Source organism: Aulonocara stuartgranti (genome assembly GCF_965226115.1).
Source record: "Aulonocara stuartgranti genome assembly, chromosome: 10".
Classification (NCBI taxonomy): Eukaryota; Metazoa; Chordata; class Actinopteri; order Cichliformes; family Cichlidae; genus Aulonocara; species Aulonocara stuartgranti.
In genome coordinates this window covers 9,331,604-9,356,818 of record NC_138946.1, presented here as the reverse complement: position 1 = coordinate 9,356,818, position 25,215 = coordinate 9,331,604, and the positions used below count along the sequence as shown (strand labels likewise).

The following is a 25,215-nucleotide window of genomic DNA, read 5'->3' as shown; positions in this document are numbered from 1 at the left end:
CATTACACTGGATCACCCCGTTTTTCTGATTAATATAACAGGCCCATGTCTTGGTCTGAAAGACTGGAAAATAACTGATTAATGTTGTTTAAGGGAATATTATTTATTTTTTTGGTGTTGTTTTACAAAATATTCATTCTGACAGTCTTAAAAAAATACCAAAAAGGGCACAGAGATTCAGAATGTCTTCTATTAAAGCTACAAAAATTAATCCAGACTGCACAATTGAATTAAGATACTTAAGGCCTTATTTTATACCCAAATCCTCATACACAAGCACACTGTAATCAAATATATGCCTTTATTCAAAACAAGTTACAAATTCTGCAAATCCTGAGGATTATTTTGATATGCTTTAACTTTCTGGGGATTATAGGACGCTCCAGACTTCCCCGCTACAACTCTGTTTGTGAGGATCAAATACACCTTCAGTGGGCTGCTAGGATGGACTGAGGAATAAGCTAGTTTTTCTTCCCCAGTTTCAGTGACTTTGAAGGTTATTTTTATCACTCTGACAGATCCGAAGAGGTGGTTTCACCTGTGTTTTCAAGATGCCGGACATCTTGCTCACACTTCTTTCAGTTAGTTGTACTTAAAAGGCACCTCACAATTTACGTTCTGCTCTGAAGTCAAATCCTCTTATGGTATTTGCACTGAATTGTACACCCATGTGAGAGTGCACAGGTGTCAACTGAGGCCTAATTTTTAACTCTCAATAGCAATGCCATTAGATAAAGCTTTAAGGATTTCAAAGAGGAGATTTCCAAAGATTTACTTTGGCTGTAATAAGCAGAAAAGGAATTTTACTGCAGCGCCACCCTCTGGGAAAATATTACACTTTTAACTTTTTTCACAGCAGAAATTTTGACCTACCACAGTAGGAAAAGCAAAGGTGGACATTAACATTAGTTTGTGTTCAAAGTTTCACAGTGAGTCAGCACAGACAACACCTGGACTTGGAAATGAAGCACCCAAACCGACAGTGGCCATTAGATGTTAAAGGGACTGTTAATCTGTTCCTTTTTCCACATAGTGACTCTGAAGAACTATGAGACCAATTTCACAAACTATGACAAATCAAACACAATCACAGCACATCACACTCAGAAGTCCAAATGTCTCAAATCAAACGAAGCACTTCCATAAAAAGATACCTTTTATTAAACTGCATGCAAATCTCATCTTCACAGTCCAGATCATTAAGAGGCAGAGGTGACTATGCAAACAAATGATTAGCAGAGTCTGACACTGTCACATTCAGAGTGTGATTTCCTGTTATTTCTGTTTAGTTGGAGGGGGCAGCGAGCACAGCGTCCAGGGCACTCTGAGCCTCTTTGATCTGCTGCTGCAGTCTCTGCTTCATGGCCTCGTTCTGAGCCTTCCTCAGCATGTCCTGCATGTCTTTGATGGCAGCCCGGTAGCCCGGAGCATTGTGAAACACTCGGATAGCCTTGTCGCCACTGCACACCAAGAAGCGTCCGTTAATGTCAAACCTAAGGTCCGTGATCTCCATGCTGTGGACGCCGTGCATCTCCTCCTCCAGCTTTCCGCTGGCAGCATCGTACATGGCCACGTTGCAGCCATCGCTGACGGCCACCACCCGGCCGTCTGGAGACAAGGCCACCCGGCTGCCTTCAGACGAGCTGCAGGGAACGGTTTTCAGGAGGTAGGGATCCTGCTGCTTTTTGTACTCCACGTCCGTGTTCCATAGCTTCCACGTGCCGTCTTTGGAGACGCTCACCATCCTGAAAAATGAAAAGAAAGTATTACTGCTTAACACAGCAGGCTTCTTTACTCTCACCTTAACGTTTATATGCCATTTTATGTTGTCTCAGCTTATAAACAACCATTTATTTTCCATCTCAAATATTGCAGCGTATTACCTGCGAGAGTCGTTGGAAAAGGCAAATGCGTGGACTCCAGCAGAGTGGCCCTTCAGGTCAAAGGCTCGCACCACCTCTCTGAAGTCTCCTCCTTTGCCGAAGCAAACCTCCCACACCTTCACATCAGGAGTGAAGCCGCAGGACGCGACAAACCTGAGCGAATAGATGAAGCAGGATCAGAGCTCCCAAAGAGTGACACGCAATTCAAACACTTATTTTTATTTTGATTTTTATTTTACTGAATGGAATTTAAAAGTAAAAACAATATGAAGAAATCATCTTACATGTGGGAAAATTACTTTTCAGACCTTTACTTTTCTCAACAACAGTTTAAAGCAGAAGAACCTACAGCTCTTACTGTAAAACATCGCTTATAGACACTTTTTCTGTTTTAATGTCATGAAACAGTAAAACAATAAACTTACAGAGTAGATGTATATCATTTCTAAGCTTTCAAGTGTAAGCTGTGCAGTAAATAAGGAGTGGGACTGACCTGCCACACGGGGAGATGGCAGCATAAGAATTGGTTATCTGGTTCGTGTTGATAGAGGCCAGCACCTCTCCTTTCAGGTCCCAGATGTTGATACAGGTGTCGGTGGAGGCACTCATGATAAACTTGCCTGTGGGTGAGAAACACAATATCAGCCCCATAAACTGGTGACAAATACTGAAAAATCAATAAATCAATAAATAAGGTTTTAACAGATATTCCCTTTTTTGACAGCTTTCTTCTCATGTGAAACTAGAGTCAACTTTTGTTGCTTGTTGGTGGGTCGATTTTTTTCTTAAAACAGTTAGGCTGTCAAGAGGCTGACTAACCCAAAGACTGGACAAATAATCAGAGAGATGGAGCAGATGAATAAAAGAAACATTGAAATGAATTTACTGATTGTTAAATACTAAACCACAAATGGTTTCACACACTTTCAAAAACCCAGCTGGTGATAAAAACAAACCCAGCTGTGTTAACTGCGTTACTAGCCGATACTATAAGTAAAAACTTTTAAGTTATTTCGGCATTCTGTACCTGTCTCTGCGATGCCAATGTTGAGGATGGTGGCCTTGTGCTTCTGTGGGAAGTCCTCGGGAGCAGCTTTGAAGCTCATGGAGCCGTCATCCTTCTTTGTCATTTTGAAGATTCGTATGCAGTCTCCGTTGGCCAACCAGGTGATAAACGCCCTGTAGAGAAAAGGAGAAAATCAGTGAAGATTTTCTGAAGATTACCTCACCATAACTCTGGTTGTGTATAATACTTTGAAAAGGTATTGGTCCACTTACTGATTACTTTTCTTCATATTTTACATGCTTACATGTTTCAGATCATCAAACAAGTTACTTCACAAGTCTTTTCTAAACCTCTTTGACCTGGTTTATGTTAAACTTACACTAGCTCTTGTGTACAATTCACTTTCCTTAGGAAAGAGAAGAAATGCTTTATGTCAGTAAGTGTAGTTAAAGACCTGGAGTCAGGGCTAAACCGGACCAGCGTAGCGTGATCCAGCTCCACATTGGCTCTCAGACACTTGTGCTCGCGGTCCAGGAAGTCCTTGGTGCTCCAGATCCGAACAGTGCGGTCGTCAGCACAGGACGCCAGGTACTTCCCGTTACTGCTAAAATCGAGGCACGTCACATTTCCACTGTGGCCCTAAAAGGCACATGGAAACAAATACACACATGCTGAAAAATGGCTATGGAGAGGGTGCAAGTGAAACCTTGTTAAATTATTTCAGAACAGCTCACTGAGCTGAGCGGCATCTAGACCAAAACAAAAGCAAGGCTTTTAACTCGCATAACCTACAGTGACTTAAAACAAACCAAACTCCGGTCTCTTATGAAAACTCTTCCTTGTCCTCTGAGGCTTTTACAATGTGTGTGTTTGATGATTGTTTCAGTTTACCTTCAGAGAGGCTGCCAGCAGCGGATGGCTGAAAGTGTGTTGTGTAGGTTTATCCTTGCGGCCACGCTGCTTCTCCTGCTTCTGCTTCTTGGATTGGGAACCCTTCACAGCACTGGCTTCAGCTGGAAGACACACAGGAAAAACATGACCATTGATGCCCACTAAGACTATTTTAAAAGGATATATACAAACTATTACTCAGATGGCTGTATATCAGGAGAATAAGCAGTTCTACTAATTGGAGCTTTGCTGCTTTGATCACTGGCTGCCTCAGTCTGCATGCCAAAGTATCCTTGGGGAAGATAGTGAACCCCAAGTTGCTCTCCAATGGGCTCATAGAGCATAAATATTAGGTAGTAAGTAGTTAGGCACAGGAAAAAAGTGCTTGTGTTAATAACTCTTGTAGTACAAAGCACTTACAAAACAGAACCAGTCCATTTATAATGCTATATGTTTAGCATTATATAGATAATAACATATCATATAGAATTTGTAATTTTGCACAATTTCTAACATAAATATAAACAAAATACACGTACTCATTTTGTTTTTTAGGTTTCCATTTTATTTCTTTACTTTTTATTATAAGTTTTTCTATTATCATTATTTAATTAAGTTGTGTGGTTTGTGTGGTTGGTCTTCTGTAATTTTACTAACAATATAAGTGTATCTAACTTTAATAAGCAGTCTAACAATAACAATGTACTCTTGTGAGCTGCTATGAATCCGTTATCTCTGGGGAAAAATCATTGATGGAAAGCTCTTGTTTATGGATCTTCTTCAACAAGCCTGCACATTAGCATGTATGTCAAAGCCCAGTCATAAGGAAAAGGCTAAGAACATAAAAAAAAGTTTTATTTCCACACATTTCATTTTAGAATAAACCATTGGTTATGCTATTTCTGAACATGATCTGGGTGTTATGAAGCATTAACAAACAGCTAAAAGATAATTGATGTGTAATTTTCCAATCCTTGGTATCATGACAACCCCCCCCCCCCCCCCCCCCCCCCAAAAAAAAACAAAAAACAAACAAACTCTGGAAATCAGGGAATTAGCTCTGGGAGGTTTTCTATTCACTGCATGCAATGTTAACAGAATGTGGAAAAACACTCTCAGCATGATTATTATAGTGAACTAAAATTAAATTAAAAGCCAAGAAAATTGTGGAAATAAGCTATACGATTGAAAACTAAGAAAATGAAAAAGTAACCAAAATAATTTTTTTTTAAAAACGAATTACTTAACTTCCTCCTTTAGTATAAAGACATACACATTAGGTTAACTGGTGACTCTTAATTGGCCATAGGTGTAAATGTGAGTATGGGCAGTTGTCGGTCTCTAAATTAACCCAGCAACAGAGTGGCAACCTGTCTGGGATAAGTGGAAGAAAATGGATGGATGTGATGGATAAAAATCTAAACTAAAACATCCAAAATAACTCAAACTATCCTCAAAAGAAAAACAAAATTCAAAATGAAACACAAACAAAACCTATTTAGACAACACAAAACTATAATAAGTTACTATTAAAGTGATTAACTCCAAGGTTATAAAAATTACGCCCAGGATTATTACTGTATTATTATTCAATTATAAATCCTATTACCTGGAGAAAAAATAATAGTCTAACTACGTCTTTATTAGTCCAAAATTTAATTTAATGTAAATTCTTCTTCAAACATAGTTAAACAGACTCAACATCAGATGAATGTGCTAACCTTCCTCTGTTTTATAACTTTTAAGTACTATCTTTATACAGTGAGCTATTCTACTTTACGCTGTAAAGCGCTTTGGGGTCCTTAGGGACTAAGTAAAGCGCTATACAAATACAAGCCATTTACCATTTACATGTACAGGAGTGTTGTCATTAACTAATGTTACGTGCTACAGATACCGATTTGAACCTTTGTCATCAATGAAGCGTTAAAAAAACAGGCAGTGACTCGACAGAAAGCAGTGCACCCATTGGTCTGTTAATGTGACAGTGACAGCCACTCAAAAGTTACCGTAGCTTGTACTTCTAGCTCTGAGTTCGTGTTAATATCGTTGGCACGGAGCTCTTTTGTTGAATGAATCGATTCCTGAGTAAGTGAGTGAGTGAATGAATGAATGAATGAATGAATGCAGTATGACTGACTTGCCGCCTTCTCCACAGTCTCCCCCTTCTCCAGCTAGCTAGAGTTACGTTAGCCTGAGTGGCTCTTACCGGCAAACTCCGCTGCCTGCTCCGTTTCCTCTCTTATTTCTTCTTTCCGTCTGCCCACCGCTAACGCAACCAGAATAACCAGTGCACCCAGTAACAAAGTTAACGCGGCCAGAGCAGCTATCTCCATGTTGACACCCTTCTGCCACGTATTTTGCAACGCTAACGTCTCCTAAACTAACCCCGCACGACTGGGGCACCGCGCATGCGTCCTAATAGCACGCTTCATCTAAGGCTGCGTTCAGTTTACGACTGCAAATAGTAAATACGAGAATCCCCCGTCCCCAAACATTTCCGTGAAACATATACAGTTTATTTTAAATGTATAAACATTCCGTTTCCATTCAGTTTGGCTTGCATGATTTTAACATGACGTTAAAAGACAACTTAATCTCTTAGATTATTCGTTTTCGTTTTTTTCTTAGTTTTAATGGCGTTACCTATCGTAACTGCCATAATTTTCACATTTCCTGTTCTGCGTGTAGTCATGAATGCAGCACAATCCGGGTATCAAATCGTCTCTAATGCCACCTAGCGGACTGGCGTGTGTGGAATGTTTGAAAACTTTTCAGGAAAAAGGTTGGAGCCATGCTTCCACGATGTTTACACCAAAATTTATATCCTACCATCTGAGTATTTCTGTAAAAATCAAGACTCACCAGACCAGGCAAATTTTTTTCCAGTTTTTTACTGTCCGTTTTCTGCGATCCCGCGTGAAGAGTATCCTCTGTGTCCTTTTCTGAGCTGACAGGAGTGGCACTGATTGTGGGGTGTCTGCTGCTTTAGCTCACCTACTTCAAGGTTTAACATGCTGTGCATTCAGAGATGCTCCTCTGCATTCCTGTGTTTGTAACAAGTAATTAAATGAGTTTTTGGATCAGTTCAAAGTTGTCAGGCATTTTCACCTTTCAAAGTTTCTTAAATTACCCATCCCCATGCTGAGTTGAACTTCATTTTGACCATGTCTACAAGCCTAAATAAATGTGATTTAGATATTTGCATCAAGTATACCTGAAATATTTAAAGTAAAAGCATGTATTCTTCAGGAAAGTAGCCATTTACTGTTCCGTGGCAAGTGGTAATACTTCCAAATATGCTTTAAAACGCAGTGTGATTATTTTCTGAGAAGAAAAAGAAGTTTGGACTTATATCTAGTCTAACGTTATATTGAATCTGATTTCAACTCCAGCTTTCTTGAAATTAAATCACTTAAATTTATTGGGACTAACTCGTAGACACAGTGCCCAGTAAAACACTACTTAGATCTCTCAGAGTATGTTGGATATCAATTCTTGACATTCTTGTTCTGTAAGCAGCATGTCATTAACAAAGCATTTTTCCAATGTGTTTCATGTTTTTGGCAGGGGAGAAACCCGAATTCAGAAGAGAAACCCACAGAAGCTTGGAGAAAAAAAAAATCCAGACTCCATAAAGAATCACTTTCCCTTCTTGCTCTGCTGTTCATCCACCATGTGTAGCAAACCCCTCTTTAAGGGGCTCTTCTGATTGGATGCCCCTCACAAAGAGAGGTGTTAAGGATTACTCCTCTCATAAACATCATACAACCAGAAGTAGTAGAAGAAGAAAAAAAAAAACTATCAGAAACTGTGCGTTTGGAGAAGTTTGATGCCTGACAGGGTTTACTTGTTCATAAAGTGAACAAATTACTCAAAACTCTGGCCAAGTTTAATACGAGGATCCACTATTGTAACAGTATATACATGACAGAAAATAAGAACAATCATAACAGGTCCTCTTTAACTTCCTGCAACATTACTAAGCAATACTTGTATATCCACTACAAAAACAGCATACTGCTAATACACAGTATGAAGTATAGCCTCCACATCTTGGGAAGAAAATTTGGCGATCTTTAAAGGTTTAATGTGGAACATCCACAACTCACATTTTTATTTATTCAAATTTGACCATCCAAATAAAAAAAATTTAAAAAAAAAAAGAAGAAAAAAGAAGAAACAAAGACAGACCCCCCCCCAAAAAAAAACAAACACAAAACCCAACTGGTAACGGCTCACTTTTCACAATAAGAGGTGATTATTACTGAGAACAGAGATCATTTGAATAAAACAGCTGACATCAACTGCTTTACTGTCCATGTTTGCTGCATGCTCAAAAACAAAAATAATAATAAAAACAAAAACGAAACAAAAAAAAAATCCCTGTATCGCTGTGAGAGATCCAATAGAACAGACTGTAATTTTAGTAAATCTGACATAAGGTAGCAGTGACATTTCTGAAGTGGGGATGTGTTGCTGTGCAGATATTTAAAAACTCACCATTTATCACAGTTACATGTGCATTAACAGCAGGTAGGCTGAAGGTAAAATGTAACTGATTCTAGCAGATTTGTTACGTTTCAGTGAATTAACAAGGATTCAGTGCCTGGGCGCAAAGAGAGGTAGTCTGGCACAACAAACACACACACAAGCACACTCTCATCTCAAGATTCTTTTCACAGGGAACAAGCTGAAGAGTTGGCTTTGGTTTGTCAGCGCTAGTCGAGTACTCATCCTACTCACATACTGACCTGCTAATTCAATCAGTTGGCAATCACTATCAAAAAAGGCCATCCACAGGAGGACTCTGGGAATGCTTGCAATGACAAAGAGTACGAAACAAGAACACAAGGGTCTGCACAAACTACGTTAAGACATTTACTAAGTCACCCTTTTAAGTGCAGAAACACATTATTCATTTACAGGGTCAGAGAGCCAATTAAAAAAATAATTTAAATGAAAACTTTACATTTACACTGCAGTGTTGTGTACCTTATCTGAATTGACTGTGCATTTCATCCCATTCAGACTCAGTCAGAGAATGTATTCAAATATCCAGGTAACATACAAACCAGCGAGCGTTTCACGTAAAAAAATAAATGTCTGAGCCGCAGCTCCACCTTTAGCTCGACTCAACTTTCTCCTTAAGACGAACCAATGGGAGTGTCCGTGTATGGTAAAAGGAAAAAGAACTTTGGATATGCTTATGTTCAGCATCTATCAAATAGTTTTTTCTCTTTCAAGTATAGTACATAATTGTGGTTTCTCTCTCCTTACTGCTGCATTCCCTCACTGGGTCATGGACTCAGTAGGCTAATGTGCTCTTTCTAACTCGTCTGCAAACTTCGGGCCAGCACAACCCACTGGAGGAGGAGACGGAGGAAGCAGAGGGCATGGTGGTAGCCTGATGGGGTGGGATGTTGGGCTTAGAACAGAGCAATGTTAGCCAGGTTAGCCATAGCAGCAACAGCTGGAGTCCTCCGAATGCGTTGTTGGAACGACGTGGCAGGCTACTTCTTCCTGTTGTGTTGTCGCCTCGCCTGCAGCCTCTGCCGTGCTCCGGATGTTTTCGATCCAGCTCCGATTGAGAAGGAAGGAGTTGCTGGAGATCCTAAACAAAATAAAAAAATATATGGATATGTAACAATTTCTGCTACAAAGTATCCAGTTCTTAACAGTGGCATCAAATTTTCAAACTTCAAAACTGCCTCTTAATTTCATCTAAATTAGGATCAATATCAGGTCTGACAAGGAATTCTTATAGTGAGGCAACATGCTTTTAAGTATTTGGCTCCAATAAAAATTCCCATAAGCTTGCCTCAAGCCCACCTTTAATAACAGAACCCATGTGTTTCCACTTCGGCCTCACAGCAGTAGATAAACAGGCTAAATCCCACTACATTGCAATGCATAATGCTACAGTGTAGCATCCTATTACCAACAGAAGAGGTATAGAGTAATTTAACAAATTTATCAATAAAACTTTGTGATGGTGCTGCACTCTCACTAAATAAAATCAGAAGACTAATTTGTTTAAATCACTGGGTTACAGCTCCTTGAGAGCAACCATCGTTTAAACATCTAGCCACACATCCCTACTAAAGCCCCAGCTGGGCATCACCTCTTAAAAAAAAAAAAAAAAAGAAAAGAAAAAGAAAATTGATGCCTCACCAAACTGAACAGCATTGAAGCCTTGGAGTGGAGTTCCAGGACTTCCAAAGGGAATTGGACCTCCAGCAGCACTCTGGCCAAAAGATGGTGTTGACGTTCCTGCAGGGAAAACAGCATGCAACTTCAAACACCCAACACCTAAAACTCTGATAGACCAACATAGTAACCTAACCACAGAAATCTTTCTGTCAGTGTGTGGCACAGTAGGAAACCAGCACTCACACTTAAGTGCAACCATACAGCGATGTAAACAAACAAAAATGCAGCCCACCCTCCCCACTACTGAGACCCGTTAATTCAACTACTGGTTATGTTTCACATACCAATCATTTCAATTAATTTACTATCATTTACTGGTAATCAAAACTAAAATTATTTTAAGATATTCGCAACAGACAAAATTAGTGTAGTGGTTAACATCTTTGCCTAACACGAGAAAGATCCCTGACTTGAGACCAGGAGGAGACACAAAAAGGTCACCCGGAGTAAAATCTGTGCCAAATCAAATGTCTGGTGTGATAAAAACCCTTTCAAGCAAGGGAACAGCCAAAAGAAATAGCTAGCCAACATTACATTCATTGCTTGAACCGCTCTACAGGTGGGCTTAAGACATAAACAAGCAAAACAACAACAGTCTTAATTCCTTACCAAAAGCTGGTTTGTCTGTAGCAGCAGCCCCAAAGTTGAAGCTTCCCATCTGTGGTGCAGGATTATTGGAAACTGGTGTTCCAAACTGAGGGCACGGCATTCCAGAGCCAAAGTTAAATCCACCGGATGCTGGCTGAGCTGGTCCAGAGGGAGCCGGCTGAGGAGCTGCACTGCCAAATCCGAAGGTGGGTGTGGAGGAGCTCTGAGCCTGGGTTGCTGCACCGAAACTTGGTGGAGCTGAGGGTGCGGCTGAGGGAGCGGCAGTGCCACCGAAAGCAAAACCAGCAGTGCTGGCTCCAAATGCTGGTTTAGCTGGGGTACCAAAAGTGGCTGCTGTGGTGGTAGGAGTTGCCCCAAAGTTGAAAGGAGCTGGGGCAGGGTTAGAAGCAGGTGTGGATGACGCTCCGCTGCCTCCAAAAGTGAATGGCTTTGGCGCTGCTGCTGTGGAGCCAAAGGTTGTCTGAGCTGCTGGGGCTTCAAAAGATGACTTTCCAAAGTTGCAGGTTGACTGTGTGGTAGCAGGAGCAGCAGTGGAAACTGTGTTGCCCATGGCAAAGCCTCCAAATGAAGCAGTGGTTGTGTTCTGATTGGGTGCTGTCTGGCCAAATGTAAATACTTTCTGGCTGGCAGCCTGAGCATCTGGCTGTGTGGCACCAAATGCAAAGGTACCCTGGCTGGAGGTTGTGGTTGAAGCAGTAGCAGGTCCTGGAGCTGGGGCCGTGGCTGCTGCTGTAGTAGTGGTAGCAGTTCCAAACTGAATTGTGCCGACAGCATTCTGAGCCTGATTCAAAGCTGAGTTGGTGGTACTTGTTGTAGATGTTGTGTTCCAGTTTCCAAATAGGGATTTCATAGCTGGCTGTGGAGCAGGCTGTGAAGTGGGAAGGGAGCCTGTGGATGTGCCAGCTGTGGTGGTTGAGCCAGAAAACAGAGATGGGCCAGCTGTGTTGCTGCTTGTTGATCCACCAAATACTGAGGCTGTACTGGTTGTGCTTGAAATTGTAGAGGCTGCCTTTGCACTTGCAAGGGATGGAGGCTGTCCAAAGCCAGTAGCCGCAGTGGCATCTCCAAAGATGGGTTTGAAATTCTGGACAGGTGGTTTGCTTTCTGAAGCTGATGTAGCTGAAGTGGTGGTGGCGGTTACAGCAAAGATGGGCTTAAAGCCTGAAGCCATTAGTGGGTTGGTGTTACTGACTGATGCAGAGCTGCTGGCTGGGGCTGCAGTAACAGCAGTTGAGTTAGATGTTGAGGAAGCAGAGGAGGCGCTGACCTGACTAGCCACCCCAAATAGGCTTGCCATAGGTGGGGTGCTGCTGGCAGCCTGGGAGACCTGACCCAGCAGGACCTGAGCAAAGGCGGAGGACTGCTGCACAGACGCAGAGGAGGACTGGGAGACTGCAGGGATTTGTGGGGAAGCCACTGTTGTTGATGCCTTTAGGATTGAAACACTGGGTTGTGCGGGTGTGGTTGATACAGACACTAAGGGCACATTGGGAGGAAAAAAACATGAGTGTACAGAACAAAGAAATTAAAGGTAGTCAAAATTAAATCAAGTGAAGAGCAGTTGTACCTGAACTTGCACTGGTAGCGGATGTGGGAGAAGGAGCACTAGCTTTCTTCAAAGCCTCCAGCAGTGGGTTGGGGGCTGCAGGCACTGTACCGGCACTGCTCACTGGATTGGGATCCAGGTTAATGACTGGGGTGGCAGAGCTAGATGTGGGCAAGGGAGCTGCCAGAAGGCTGCTCAAGGTTGTGGTGGAAGTTGTAGCAGTAGCAGTAGAGCCAGCAGAGGGGGCAGGCAGGGTGGAAGTGGTGGCTGAGGGGGAGACAGTCTTCTCAGGCTCTGGAGCTAAAAGAAAGAAGAGGGTCACAGACATGCTAGGGATTTTTCCTCCATTTTGGTTGAAACACATTTATGTAGATTGACTTCTTTCACAATGGCTCTATAGTAATATAGATATATTTTATGTACATTTTATACATATCTCCATGCGATTTTTCTATACACATTTCTGTACATTGTTACCTGTATATGCGGACTTCAGTTGCTTATGTATAAACGACCACTTTGTGTCTTTGTTTTATATTCCCCTTACTATAAGAGCTGTGTAACAACAAAATTTCTCATCCGTGGGATAATAAAGGTTTATTCTTTTCTATTCTATAAATATTTTTTCTGGTGTTTAAATCTTTACATGTGAATGAAGGGTTAACAGATTGAACTGAATGCAACTTACCAGGTGTCTCCAGGACCTTCTGTATCTTACTTATACCAGCCTTTTTCTCCTCATCTAGATCTTTAACAGTAACTGTATAACCCAGTTCAGGAGGTGGGGGCTGCAAGGAAGCACAAGGAGAGACTAAAAGCACTGTAATGGCTAAGCATGAGAACAGAGGTTTCTAATGAGACTGCAGTAATCCTTACCAGAGAAATGTGATCATCCCGGTTGCTGGACACCAGTTGAATCTTCCTTTTTCTTTTCCCACTACCACCAGAGTCTGACGAAGTATTGAGTTGGACCTTGGGCAATGGAGCCAGTTTGACTGGAACATCATCATACAAGGCACAATAAATAGAAAGCAATTTAATGTCTCTGAAGGTTTTTTTCTTTTAAGTCAACTGCATTCATGTTAAATTTTTGGGGCACACGGATTGAACACTGCACAAATCCCAACTTGTTGTTCGTTCATTCAGACCCACTGAATGAATGAACATTTGCCACAAGAAGAAAAAAAACCAAAAAAAAAAAAACCAAAAAAAAAAACCAACAGCCTTTCTTGGGATGTTTCTGGAAACCATTTTCTTAAACCGAGTAATGAGGGGTCAAACTGGCTAATCAATTTCTCTAAAAGTAAAGAAGCAATCTGAATTAAGCACAATTGCAATGATAATGTTCAAACGCATGAGTTTGAGTCCCATTTGAAAACTCTGATAATATTCTTCAACAGTCTTAAGAGTTAACTTAACAGTAGAGGGCCACTAAGATAAACCCCATGCTGGAAAATGGGTCTTTAGGGTACAAGTGAATGAATTTCTGGGATAAGGAATGACTTTGTGTAAATAAAGTCTAACTAGCATTACCTATGATCACTTCCCAGCAAATTAGCTCTATGGATTTTTAATTAGTAGTAGAACTTTTCAGTCAGTGTTGCATAAATCTAAATAATCTGCTGCACAGAGCTGCATTTCTAGGACAGATGAATCCCTACACAACACAGCTACTCAAGGTATGACACTCACAAGAGACAAGTGTGTTGTCCATAGACGTGTGATCTGACTTTGCAGAGGATGCTGAGCTGGGAGACTGCGTGTCGTCCTCTCTGGAAATGAAACTTAAGGTTACAATCCGCAATACTGGATTAAATGTCAACAACTGATCAGAAGCCTAACAGAGACACACCTGGGTCTTTTTGAGATGCCCTCTGGAGTCTGACAGCGAGATGATCCAGGGCTGGACAGAGGGGAGCTGGGTGCTGACGGCTTCTTCCACTGTGAAGGGAAAACAAGATTTAGAGTGTCATAGCTCCACTGTTTCCTCTAGAATCCTGTGCGTCCTTTAATGCAGCAGAGAAGAGTTACCTGGTTGAGACCCAATGAAGAGCTGTAGGAACTCTGGATGGCATTTCTCCTGGTGCCCGGGGTTCCTCTTGGAGCATGAGCTCCACTGCCAGAGCTGATTGAGGATGTCCGAGACCTCTTCATAATGGACTCCTCAGTCAGTGAGGTCATCCCTCTTTTCAGACTTCCTGGCCTGGGAAAAGGAAAGTATTTCTCTTAATGCACAGGTAGCACCACACTATACTTCACCCTGCACCACAGGCTTTCATAAGACATGATCTAACTGTATGAAAAGTTTAACTTACTTAGGAACCAGCTGTGACGGCGTGCCATTGGGCAAAAGGGGTTCAAAAGCAGAGTGTGCACTTCCACCGCTGTCATTACGTCTTAGGAAGTAAAAAATTAATTAAAAAATAAAATGGAAAAAACCAACAACCATTTATTATTTTGAAATATAACAATAGAGAAAACTAGAGCAGGGCGATATGACCAAAAATATTTATCACGATATACATTTGAAAATTTGCGATAACGATATAACTGATGATCTAATTGACACTAGACAAAATTCTTTACAATTCCACAACTTTATTAGTGCAAAAAACCCATCAATGTATTTTCACTTAAACAAGCAGCTGTTTTTTATGTGCATTAAAGTTATATAAAAATGTAACAGTGCAAATTCCTTGCTGACAGTTTAATCAAAAGGCATTTCCAGTGGAAACTGGCCGACATATCATCAGCATAACCATGTTTAATATCCACAAAACTTAAAAAGAGGTTATACACACACAATACGGTAATATTATGTTGAAGCACAGTACGTATCACTCCGCGAGGCGCCTGCCTAACATAGCCGTAATGCTCCGACAATCAATCAAGCGGTGCGGGTTCGTAGCTTAGTCGTACTAAAACATTTGACAGATTTTCGAGCGCCGTGTACGACATAAAATCGTTTCGAGGTCAGTAAACACAACCAGAATTCATACACAAGGCACACGGGATTATAGGCACACTGTCGATTTTCAGAAAAATCAAAGGATTGATTTTAAGTGTGCCGTATTTTCCAAACAACACGGTGATGACGACGGCCCGCTAACATGCTCTACCAAAAATAGTGCTTTGTTGTGTATCTGACGGACGAAAGCTAAACCAGTTCCACACCACTAAGGTTGCAGCATTTTTACAAACCAATTCTGGTTCATCCGTTTCATTCAACGATCCACTTTCGCTCTTCTCATTCTGCCTCGTCGCCATGTGCGTATGTAAACAAAGGCACTACGCACGCGTGTTTTACCCATATTCTATTGTGATATTTCATTTTCCTATCGTTGCCCAAAATTACACCGGTATTACCGTGAACGGTATGATATAGCCCAGCCCTAGAGAAAACCTATGTAAAATGTGCTGTGTTAAGTGTTAGTGATATTTCCAATTTTCTTGGCATCCAGTAACTCAAAACTGCATTTGAGCTTCGGTAATGTATTTATAGAAGACTTTAAGGCCACATTTGTACGTGTGATCTGTATCTATTCAAATTACTGGGGGAAAAAGGGAAGAAATGAATACAGCATTATAATGCAGATGTTATATACATTCATAAGAATGCAAGGCCCCATGTGGGAGTGTATATTTTGTTGGAACATTACATTAGAAGAGTGAGCTTTCCAAGTGCACCACAAATGGACTGGGAAATGGTGTTAATAGGAAAAAGCTATTCATCCATTCTGTTTGCAGCTGTCCGTAAAGCTAAGAGACCGAGACAACTAAAAGCATCAACAGGCTGTTTTTCTGTAGCCTTGCTAATAACCACACTATGCATTACCTACAGACCAAGAAGGTTTAAACAAAACACATGATACTTTTTATGTCTTAGGTTTGCCGTGCGAGTATAGGAAGTCCTTTTTTTTTCCAGTCTATTTTTTTAATTTATTTCAGTTGAAATGTTTTTATACCTACTTTTAGTTTACTATAATAACCTTACAGCTATCAGACAAAAAAAAAAAAAAAAAGTGTCACCAAGCTACATAAAAAGGCAAAAATATAAAGCTTGTCAGCATTCATGTGCTGCCTCGTACCTTCTTTTGCTTTTCTGCTCAGTTGTAAAGCTCCTGTCCTCGTCGTCCACTTCTCTCTTGCGGCTTTCCTTCAGCACCTTGAGGACACTCTCTCTGGAGCACGGATCGGCAGGCGCTCTGGGGAGAACGGCATAACTCAAATGGTCCATGCTGAAACAAAAGAAAGGTAAACAGCCATTACAAAAGTTTTATCAAAAGGGTTTTGACATTAATCTCTTAAAACAGGTTATGTTAGAGTTTAAAGAGATCTGACTCAAGCTGATGATCTAGACTGAAACACTGTAATGCATAGATCGCACAGAGACCTGGGGGAGCTGTGGTCAGGCCTGGCGATCTTCACTGTGACAGGGCTGAGGGCAGCCGGGGAATTGCGAGGGCTGAGGATGTTTTTCTTTCTGAAACCGTCCCATTTGACGGGAGGAAGGATTCCCACTGACGAGACACCCGGCTGCTGCAGGGGGTAGTGGCGCTGGGGTGTGATGGTGAACCTGCTCGCTGCTCCCGGTGTCTCCCTGCAGGACAGAACAATTAGAGGCCAAGGCAAAATGAAGGGTCTGAAAGTCTGCTTTTCGTAATCCCACAAATGGCCATAATAGATTTTTCTGGGAAAACCCAAACATATAATACTCACTAATATTACAGAAAACGTGAACTTTTGTTCCTGTCTCTGATATTTCATGTTAAATACCATTCGTCAGTCTCTATAATGGTTGGGGCGATAGCGGAAATAAATCCGATTGTCAGGTAAAAGTCTAATGCTTTCTAAATACATTACTACATTGCCAATACAGCAAACCTGCTAAATATGCTTTTCAGTACTAAAGTAATTTATATGGCCAACAATTCAAGTTTTCTGTCATAACTGTTCACAGATTGGAAATGCCGGTACTATATTAGTAGTAAATTACTGTAATGAGAAACTCTTGCACATGACATAACCTGTACAGATATATACGCATAGGGTTGCAGTAACGTGTAGCACATTTGGATAGCTGTGTGGAGCTACAGAGATCGCTCTGACGACTCGAAGGTTAGTCATTAAAAACCGCCAAGCTGCACCTTTAACCTTTTGAATTCCAACAACTTAACCGCCTCCATTCAAAAAGACCGGGCTGTATTACGCCGGTAAAACCGAGATGTGATTGATTTGATTTTAGCCTGAACATACCCAGCAAATGAAAGCCTTCTGTTTGGAGTATAGACGGCGTGGTTGGGTCTGGCCAGCTTTTCCCGGAGCTGCTCTCGGGGATTTCTCACAGCTCTCCGCCTCCCCGAGTCGGCGGTTGGGCTCTCCGGTTTCCCGATGTAACTCCCCATGAGAAAATCCCGGGGGCTAAAAAGAAAAGACTCGCTTGATAAGGATTCCTTTCGATAAACTCCGCTTTCAGCGAGTCTTTGACTTAAGTGTCCCTCTGATTCCCGGAGCTCGGCTCTGTTGTTGCCGCTGCTCTTCGCTCTCCCCCGTGCGGGTACCGAGACGCCGGTCGCCTCCCAGCCCCACAGCCAGCGCCGCAGTACGGCCGGAACGTTTAGCCCACCCCGAGGATTCGGGCCTAACCTGGCGGGAAGCGGTTCTCCGCTATGATAATAACAGACAATACAACAAACTGCAAGAATTAAGGTCACATAAAGAAAAGTGGGAATATAATAAAAAGCGAGAATAACTAGGCCTAGAGCAGAGAGAAGCAATAAATGTTTTTCTCTAGGAGACATGGCGGCAACGCGCCGCCGGAGGACTCTCATATCCCATCATGCTGTTCTTCCGACATTACTTCTTGGATTTATATTTGTATTCACGCGCATTAGCGCCATCTACCGAGGTGGGGCTGTAAAACGCCGCCAGTGTTACTGCTCATTAAATTAATCTTCCTTTTGCTGAACCTTGGACAAATGTAATGTAAACTCTTGTGTAAAATATATGTATGATTATTATTTTTATTTTTTGCATATTGGTCACACTTAAATGTTTCAGATCATCAATTCAATTTTAATATTAATTTAATTTATTTAGGACAGTGCATGTTAATGAACATAAATGTAAAAAAAATTACATGAATGTAAACATACCAGATTATAGCCAAGGGCTAATTTCCATCTGTTGTCCATAAAACATAAAGACAAAGTTAACTGGAGTAAACATAGCATGCAGTTTGTGAAGGGGATCCTGATAATAGTTTGGGAATGGTCAGAGAGGAGTCTTTCCAGGGTCTGACGTGGAAAGTCAGCGCCACAGGTCTGTAATCCCGGGGGCCGCTGTGACGTCTTCCACTCTGCGGGCTCAGATTCACCATGAACAGTTAATGAAAGACTCCTCAAAGCTGGGGGCACAGGCCTTGAGGACAAGGGGACTCACCCTGTCTGGTCGAGCAGACTTGCCTGAGTGGAGTCTTCTCTGTTCTCTTTGAACCTGGTCACGATCGAAAACGATAGGTGTGGGAGGGGTGTCAGGATTTTCTCAAGATTTTATGGTGCAATGTGTAGAGAGAAAGAGAGTGAGTGGCTTGGCAGTGGATTGCAGGCTAACTACAGGTAGGTCAGTGGGGGGGGGCATTTACTGCAGTGTCAAATCTGTTGAAAACAAATCCAACTCATGGGATCTGCCCTCACCGAGGTGCTGAGTCTGTAACTGGGCTATGACAGAGTGCTAATGTCAAATGCAGCAGTGGGGTTAGCAGAGGGAGGAACATAAACAGCCACCAAGATTACATGGGTAAAATCCCTGGGCAAATAATCCGGCCTGAGTCCAACAGCGCACAGTTCAAAAATCACCAAACAACGGTGGACCTTTAAATTTAGATTTGCCATGCTACTCTTCTATTCATCTAGACAAGACCACAGACAAGTGACAGTGAGAGCAGGACATATGAAGCAATGTTGGTGAATCATTAGTAAAGAGGAACTGAGGGCAGCTATGAATAGGATGAAAGTGGAAAGCCGGATGGTCCAGATGACAACCTGTAGAGGTATGGAGATGTCTAGTAGAGCGAGCAATGGACTTTTTGACCAGACTGTTTAACAGAGAATGCCTGGATGAGGTCAGGTACCCGGGGTCAGCCATCCAAACCAATGGAGAGGGGACAAGAAAGGTGAAAAAAAGAGTGCATGCAAGGTAGAATAGGTGGAGGCCGGTGTTAGGGGTGATTTGTGACAGAAGGATAGCAGCAGGAGTAAAGGGTAAGATTTACAAGATGGTAGTGAGACCTGCTATGATATATGGCTTGGAGCTGGTGTCACTGAGAAAAAGATAGGAGGCTGAACTGGAAGTGAGACAGCTGAAGATGTTAAACATTTTCATTGGGAGTGAGCAGAATGACAGGATTAGAAATGAGAATATCAGGGGGGCTGAGCAGTTTGGAGACAAAGTTAGAGGCAAGTCTGAGATGATTTGGACAAATGCAGAAGAAGGGATAGTAGATATATTGGACAAAGGATGCTGAAAATGAGGAAGCGCACAGAGAAAATGCATGCATAGGGATTGGTGTGACAGAAAAGGATGCTATGGATAGGGTGAGATGGAGGATCCACTATGGTGCCCCCTAAAAGGAACAACTAAAAGATGAAGAACAAAAAAAGAGGATAAATTTTATTTTACTTGATTTGAAATAAATCAGACACCATGTTATGTCAAAACATACAACAAGGAAAACAACAGAAATTATGGCCTCCCTGAGATTTATATTCATTAATATGATTGTCATTACTTCAGAGAATGTCACAGCTGGTGTACAAAAAGAGGTATGAAAGCCATGTTTGTCTTTAAAATTTAATAGATCATTGAAAATTACTCAGTTCACCTACTTACATAGCAAAATAATTAACTTTCCACATCAAGAAAGTAGATAAAATTACTACAACTGCAGATTCCTAGTTTCCACAAATAAGACCTGTTTTCAGTTTCTAAAATATAGATTCCTCATCCTTTGCATGGCTTCTGTTTCTTGCACTGAGTGGAGACATTTCGACTTCAAAGGTTTTGTCAAACGCACTGCAGTCCACAAGGAATGCTCCTTTTTCCAGGGAAATGCACGAAGCAAATCGGTGACCCCACAGAATCTCATCCTGTGTGTAGGATGTCCTTGCCTGGCATGTCATACCTGCAGAAAAGCATCAGCGGGTTAGGAACCGGTCACTTTATTGGAAAAAGATCCAACAGATTTTATCAGGACATAACTTTATTGTGTGCAAGTTTACATGAAAGCACATCTTTTTCTCTGCATTTATGCACTTTAGCCAGCACTGAGCCATAAGAATAAAGTTTTTTTTATAAACACAAATTTATTAATATTTTAGATGGTGAACAGTAACAGTAACCTTTTTCTTAGTTGGTTTCAGTTTGCCAACCACTCAAACAATGGCAAAAAAACTACCACAAAGCAGCTTTATGAAGATCTATGCTACTGTACGTGTTACTGTAACATCACAAAACAACCAGTAAACATCACAACAAGCAATAAAATCCCAGTTTAATAATAACACACATACTTAGCTCTTTTCAAAAATGACAAACAAGCAAAGTTGTAAACGTAGCTGTATCCATATTAAACAGCACAAGCACCACATTTCTACAAACCTGATGCCTCCACAATGCCTTCCAGGATAACGATAATCTCCAGTGTCTCCCTCTTCAAGCGCTTGGCCCCCACCTCCCAGAAGGGACTACTGTCATTGATGATATGGGCAATGGTTTGGGGCTCTACCAGGAGAAGCCTGTCTCCTCCAGTGTCATAGCCCAGATTGATCTCTGTCTGCTCCAGTGGGATGAACTCTCCCTCCTTGGTCTGCCTGGATTTGATCAGCTTGGCTCGGATCTTGGCGTCCACCATGTGGCTCTCTCGAAGGTCACCTATGCGGAAGAGCAAGCAAAGCTTCTCGTCACGCTCGCAGATGACGCAGTGTTTGCTGAAGATCAGTGTCTGGGCCCTCTGCTGTGGTCGGGAGATTTTAACGAACATACAGCCCACCATCACGGCATCGATAATGGAGCCGGTGATGGACTGGACCATCAGGAGCACCACACCCTCAGGACAATTAGCTGTTACCCTCCTGGTGCCGTACCCAATAGTCCTCTGGGTCTCCAGAGATAGCAGCAGGGCTGCGAGGTAGCTGTCCACATTTTCAAAGCATGCCTGCCACTGGGAGTCGTGGGCGTGTGCAATGTCGTCACGTAGCCAAGCATCTAAGAAGTAGATTGCACCAAAGGACATCCATGTGAGGATGTAACAGGCAGTGAAGACGAGAAGGAACCAGAGATATTTAAGATCTACTAATGTGGTGAAAATATCTGAAATGAAGCGACTCTTGTCTTTAATGTGTCCCAGATTAACCCTGCACTTGCCGTCCTTGGTGACGTAACGCTGGCGCTGATTGTTGGTAGTGACACATAGAGGCTGCTCGTCTCCCAGCAGCTTGCAGCGCCTCCTGAAGCTCTTTGCACTGTGCCGCTTCTCTGTTGGAGAGAGAGCAATGTTGCCCCTGAAGGTTGATTGCCATTGAGAGCTCAAACGTTTAAAGTGTTTGTTACGATGCATGTGCAGAGATTTCAAGGTGTCTTCTACTGATTCTAAAGGAGTTTCTTGGATGACGTCCTGTTGATGAACCTCATGCTCAGCTGGAGCGAACACCTGAGAGGAACTCTCAGGTGGACACTGAGGCCCCTCTTGGGATGGTGGGGGTGACGAGCAGTTAGTGATCATCATGGATCAAAGTGAATTTATCTGCAACCTGAAATTGCAGAAAATATTACATAATATTCACAATATTCCAAAAATATTGCAGAAAAATGTGGATATGGATGATGTGATGTGGCCAACAATGATTCAACATTGCACACAGTTCATGCTTTATTGTCGGGGAGAGTTAGTGTACACAGAACAGAGTGGCTGAGTAAACCAATGGCTCTAGTCGTGTAGACGTTCAGAAACCAAACCAAGCATCATAGTGAAAAAGAAAGGTAATATGTGTGACTTCAGACATGACATGGTTGTTGGCTGAAACCAAACTTCCATTCTAAAGTAATTTAAATTAATTTAAAACAACAATCAAAATAATAAATCTGGTTCTTGTCATCCTTTTACTGAATAGAGAGAACACGACTCAGTCAAACTATTTATAATTATTTTATTTAATCATCTTCCGGAAGAGAGAGACATGCACAGCCCAAAGCCATTTTGCAGATCTCTAGCGTTAGAAACCAAAAATGGTTTGTATTATTTTGGTCCTTTACACGTCACACATAGTTTCGATAAAAACAACTCCTTCTGTGTTACTTAGTTCCTACTTAGTTCTGTCTGGTTTCCTGTATATGCCTCTGCAGCTCTGCACTAAACTTCCTGTTTTTCAGTCTGGCTGAGCACTTGGTTTATGAGTCAAAGCTGGCCTTGCTTTACAGGCCTTTATTATTAAAATACATAAAACAATATAATCTAAAAAAAAGGACTAAGAACATATATTTATTCTTTAACTATGTATTTACTTATTCATGCTGCCAGGTCATCCTCTATTTATATTCAGGTGATTCACGAGGTTACCTCAGATTCAGATCAGCATAACAGCAGGTTTCATCTGTCTGAAGTGGGCTGATCAGTCACCGCTGCAACTTGTTGCAGATGCAGGGATTGTCCTAATCCTTAAAATTAATCTGAACTACACCAAAGAATACAAAGGATTTGAAAAGATTACCAACTGTATTTGCCTGAAGGCTTAAATCTAGAAAGTAGTGTCCAGATGTGGCCAAAATTCATCTTGACTACATGTGTGCCCATCTGTGTAATACATTTACAGCTATCAAGCAACATGAGTCAGGGAGACAGGATTTTACTACAAGGAAACATTCGAAAACAAATAACAACTTACAATCTTAAATCTTTCTAGCCCATTTATGCTTTAGAGTTGCTTAAGGATTTTGAGCAACTAGTAGCTGTTTGTAGATGAGGGTGTCGCATATCTCACGTGTTGTATTGATAATATAAAACACCTAGCAAGATTTTTGTTTTAAAAATAAGCATCAGCCATATGTGATAATTGTCAAATAAGATGTAGTCTATAAATAAAAAGTAAACTATTATAAAATATAGTAGTTTATATAGTTTAACAATGATAAAAAAAAATACTGTGTTACAATAGCCAGTTACAATCAATATAATTTAATATGAAGCTTAATTATGAACTCAGTCCAGACATTTTGTAAGGTGCAAGAGTATAAACAAATATGGTGGAAATACAGATTGATATTCAATTAGTATTATCTTCTACAACTTTGTAACTTTAGAGGTTTTATATAAACAATAGTCATTTCCATACATGTTGAACTGCTGTGGATGGGTTTTAGTCTTTTTTTTCTTCCTTTTTTGTTTCATTTTCAATGTAACCAGTCCTTGTGATGTTTTTTGTAACTATATTTACAATACGTTAATACTTAGTCAAAAAATATTTTGAGTAAAAAAAAATTACATTGCCAAATATTCCATGTTATGCTAAGCTGACCTGATTGGGGCACTCAGACTGACTGCTACTCCAGGCAACGAAACATACAAGTACAGTATGCATGTATTTTTAAATTTTTAATGAGTTATTTCCAGGATATTCATTGGAAAGTAGAATATGTAGCGCAGTTTAATCAATAAGGGTACTGGCAGAAAATAATTCACCCACATTAGACTGTTTTTTTGTTGTTGGTTTTGACAGGTAATCTTTGATGTTTCCCTCAATTTTCACTTTTTTTTTTTTTACATTTTCCATATCCAATCAATCAGTTAACCAAATTAATCCAAATGTATCATTATGAATAAAAATTAATTTAATTTAGATTCCTGTGAAAACAAGCATTACATAAATACCACACAACAGTGTATCTGTGTTTTCTATTGCTTAAAATACAGGACAAGTAACTGAGTAAGTTTAGATAAAGAAAGCAAAGACAGTATTAATGTCTTATAGATTGAGTTCACATGTTCAGATTTATTTACTGAAAACGTGAAAACCCCACATACCTCTGCAAAGCATGTCTTAAGATGAACGCTGCTGCTGGTATAATGTAACTTCCTTCAGCTCATCGGGGTAATCAAATGGAGGAGGAGAGAGTTTAGAGTGAAGAGCTGCTGCTGTGGAGCTATGCAGCTGTTTGTCTCCTCCCCCTCAATCGTTCAGAGCACAAACACTGACAATGTTTTTTCATTCTTACAGTCTGCTTTCACAAACCTAATATGATTCACGGTGCATTCAAAAGCCTGCAACAGTTTTTGGAACATTTCAGCCCAGATACTCTCACCCTAGTCAGATAATTTAATCAGCCCTGAACATAATAAAACCTGGGTGTATACAGTTTTCTTTAACTTTTGTAAAGCGATTTGTTGAAATGATGCTGGAAAAAGTTCCACAAAAGCATGGACACTTAAGGCTGTTTTATAGGTCATCTATCAGTGGTGGCAGCTGTAAATGAAACACAGACCCGACCGAATACAATACAGGGATCAAATTAACGAATGGAACTTACAAAAATAAGCTGCTACTATATTCTCTGCATACTGAGCATTATGAAGTTGTATGATGGCAAGACCCATCACCAAGAACACTCATCATTTCTATTCATCAAGAACAGCCTGGACAAGGTCTCGAAAAAATTGAGTGTTTCGGTTTATTTGGATAAGTTATATCAGAACACACAGACACACATGGAAAAATTCAGTTTCACTGCTCAAACAAGATAATTTGCAATACTAAGTGCAAGGTCCAGAGCAGGTCTTTCACAACATAATGGTCCTTTAGAGGCGCTTAGGTTCAAACAAATAAACTCCTGAAATCACATCAGTAAGTTTGATTAATGAAGTGCAGCAAAGTTACCCTGAATACAGCATCATGTGTCAATGGAGGGCAAGGTTCTGGTTACACCTCAGGGGGCTGGGGAGTAATAAATCCCCAGTGACAACACCTCAACCATTTATGTGATGAGCTGTTCAGCCTGTATACATGTAAATGTTTATA

At 41.0% G+C, this 25,215-nt stretch overlaps 3 protein-coding genes across 4 annotated transcripts; all 3 read right to left on the bottom strand.

Annotated features, from left to right (window-relative positions):
• Nucleotides 1-287: 287 nt before the first annotated feature.
• Nucleotides 288-6,202, bottom strand: tbl2 (transducin beta like 2). The gene is made up of 7 exons (XM_082549543.1): nucleotides 5,990-6,202; nucleotides 3,781-3,902; nucleotides 3,344-3,528; nucleotides 2,911-3,062; nucleotides 2,377-2,503; nucleotides 1,884-2,036; nucleotides 288-1,745 (listed from the first exon to the last, which is right to left on the bottom strand). The coding sequence occupies exons 1-7, from the start codon at nucleotides 6,114-6,116 to the stop codon at nucleotides 1,286-1,288; spliced, it is 1,326 nt and encodes a 441-aa protein (XP_082405669.1). The 5' UTR covers nucleotides 6,117-6,202; the 3' UTR covers nucleotides 288-1,285.
• A 1,448-nt stretch (nucleotides 6,203-7,650) lies between these two features.
• pom121 (POM121 transmembrane nucleoporin) lies at nucleotides 7,651-18,018 on the bottom strand. Its single transcript, XM_082549080.1, has 13 exons — nucleotides 17,405-18,018; nucleotides 16,542-16,748; nucleotides 16,237-16,386; nucleotides 14,464-14,544; nucleotides 14,180-14,351; nucleotides 14,001-14,089; nucleotides 13,841-13,920; nucleotides 13,025-13,143; nucleotides 12,837-12,936; nucleotides 12,170-12,448; nucleotides 10,603-12,078; nucleotides 9,955-10,053; nucleotides 7,651-9,394 (listed from the first exon to the last, which is right to left on the bottom strand). Exons 1-13 carry the CDS (start codon nucleotides 17,977-17,979, stop codon nucleotides 9,294-9,296), a joined length of 3,528 nt encoding a protein of 1,175 aa, XP_082405206.1. The 5' UTR covers nucleotides 17,980-18,018; the 3' UTR covers nucleotides 7,651-9,293.
• Nucleotides 18,019-19,804: 1,786 nt separating this feature from the next.
• Nucleotides 19,805-25,209, bottom strand: LOC309715471 (G protein-activated inward rectifier potassium channel 3-like). Of its 2 annotated transcripts, XM_082548625.1 has the most exons (4): nucleotides 24,225-25,209; nucleotides 21,572-21,957; nucleotides 20,807-21,412; nucleotides 19,805-20,330 (listed from the first exon to the last, which is right to left on the bottom strand). In XM_082548625.1, the coding sequence occupies exons 2-4, from the start codon at nucleotides 21,930-21,932 to the stop codon at nucleotides 20,134-20,136; spliced, it is 1,164 nt and encodes a 387-aa protein (XP_082404751.1). In that variant the 5' UTR covers nucleotides 21,933-21,957; nucleotides 24,225-25,209; the 3' UTR covers nucleotides 19,805-20,133. The 2 variants fall into 2 exon arrangements, with proteins under 2 accessions (XP_082404751.1, XP_082404750.1); XM_082548624.1 differs by having other exon boundaries at nucleotides 20,807-21,957.
• Nucleotides 25,210-25,215: the final 6 nt, after the last annotated feature.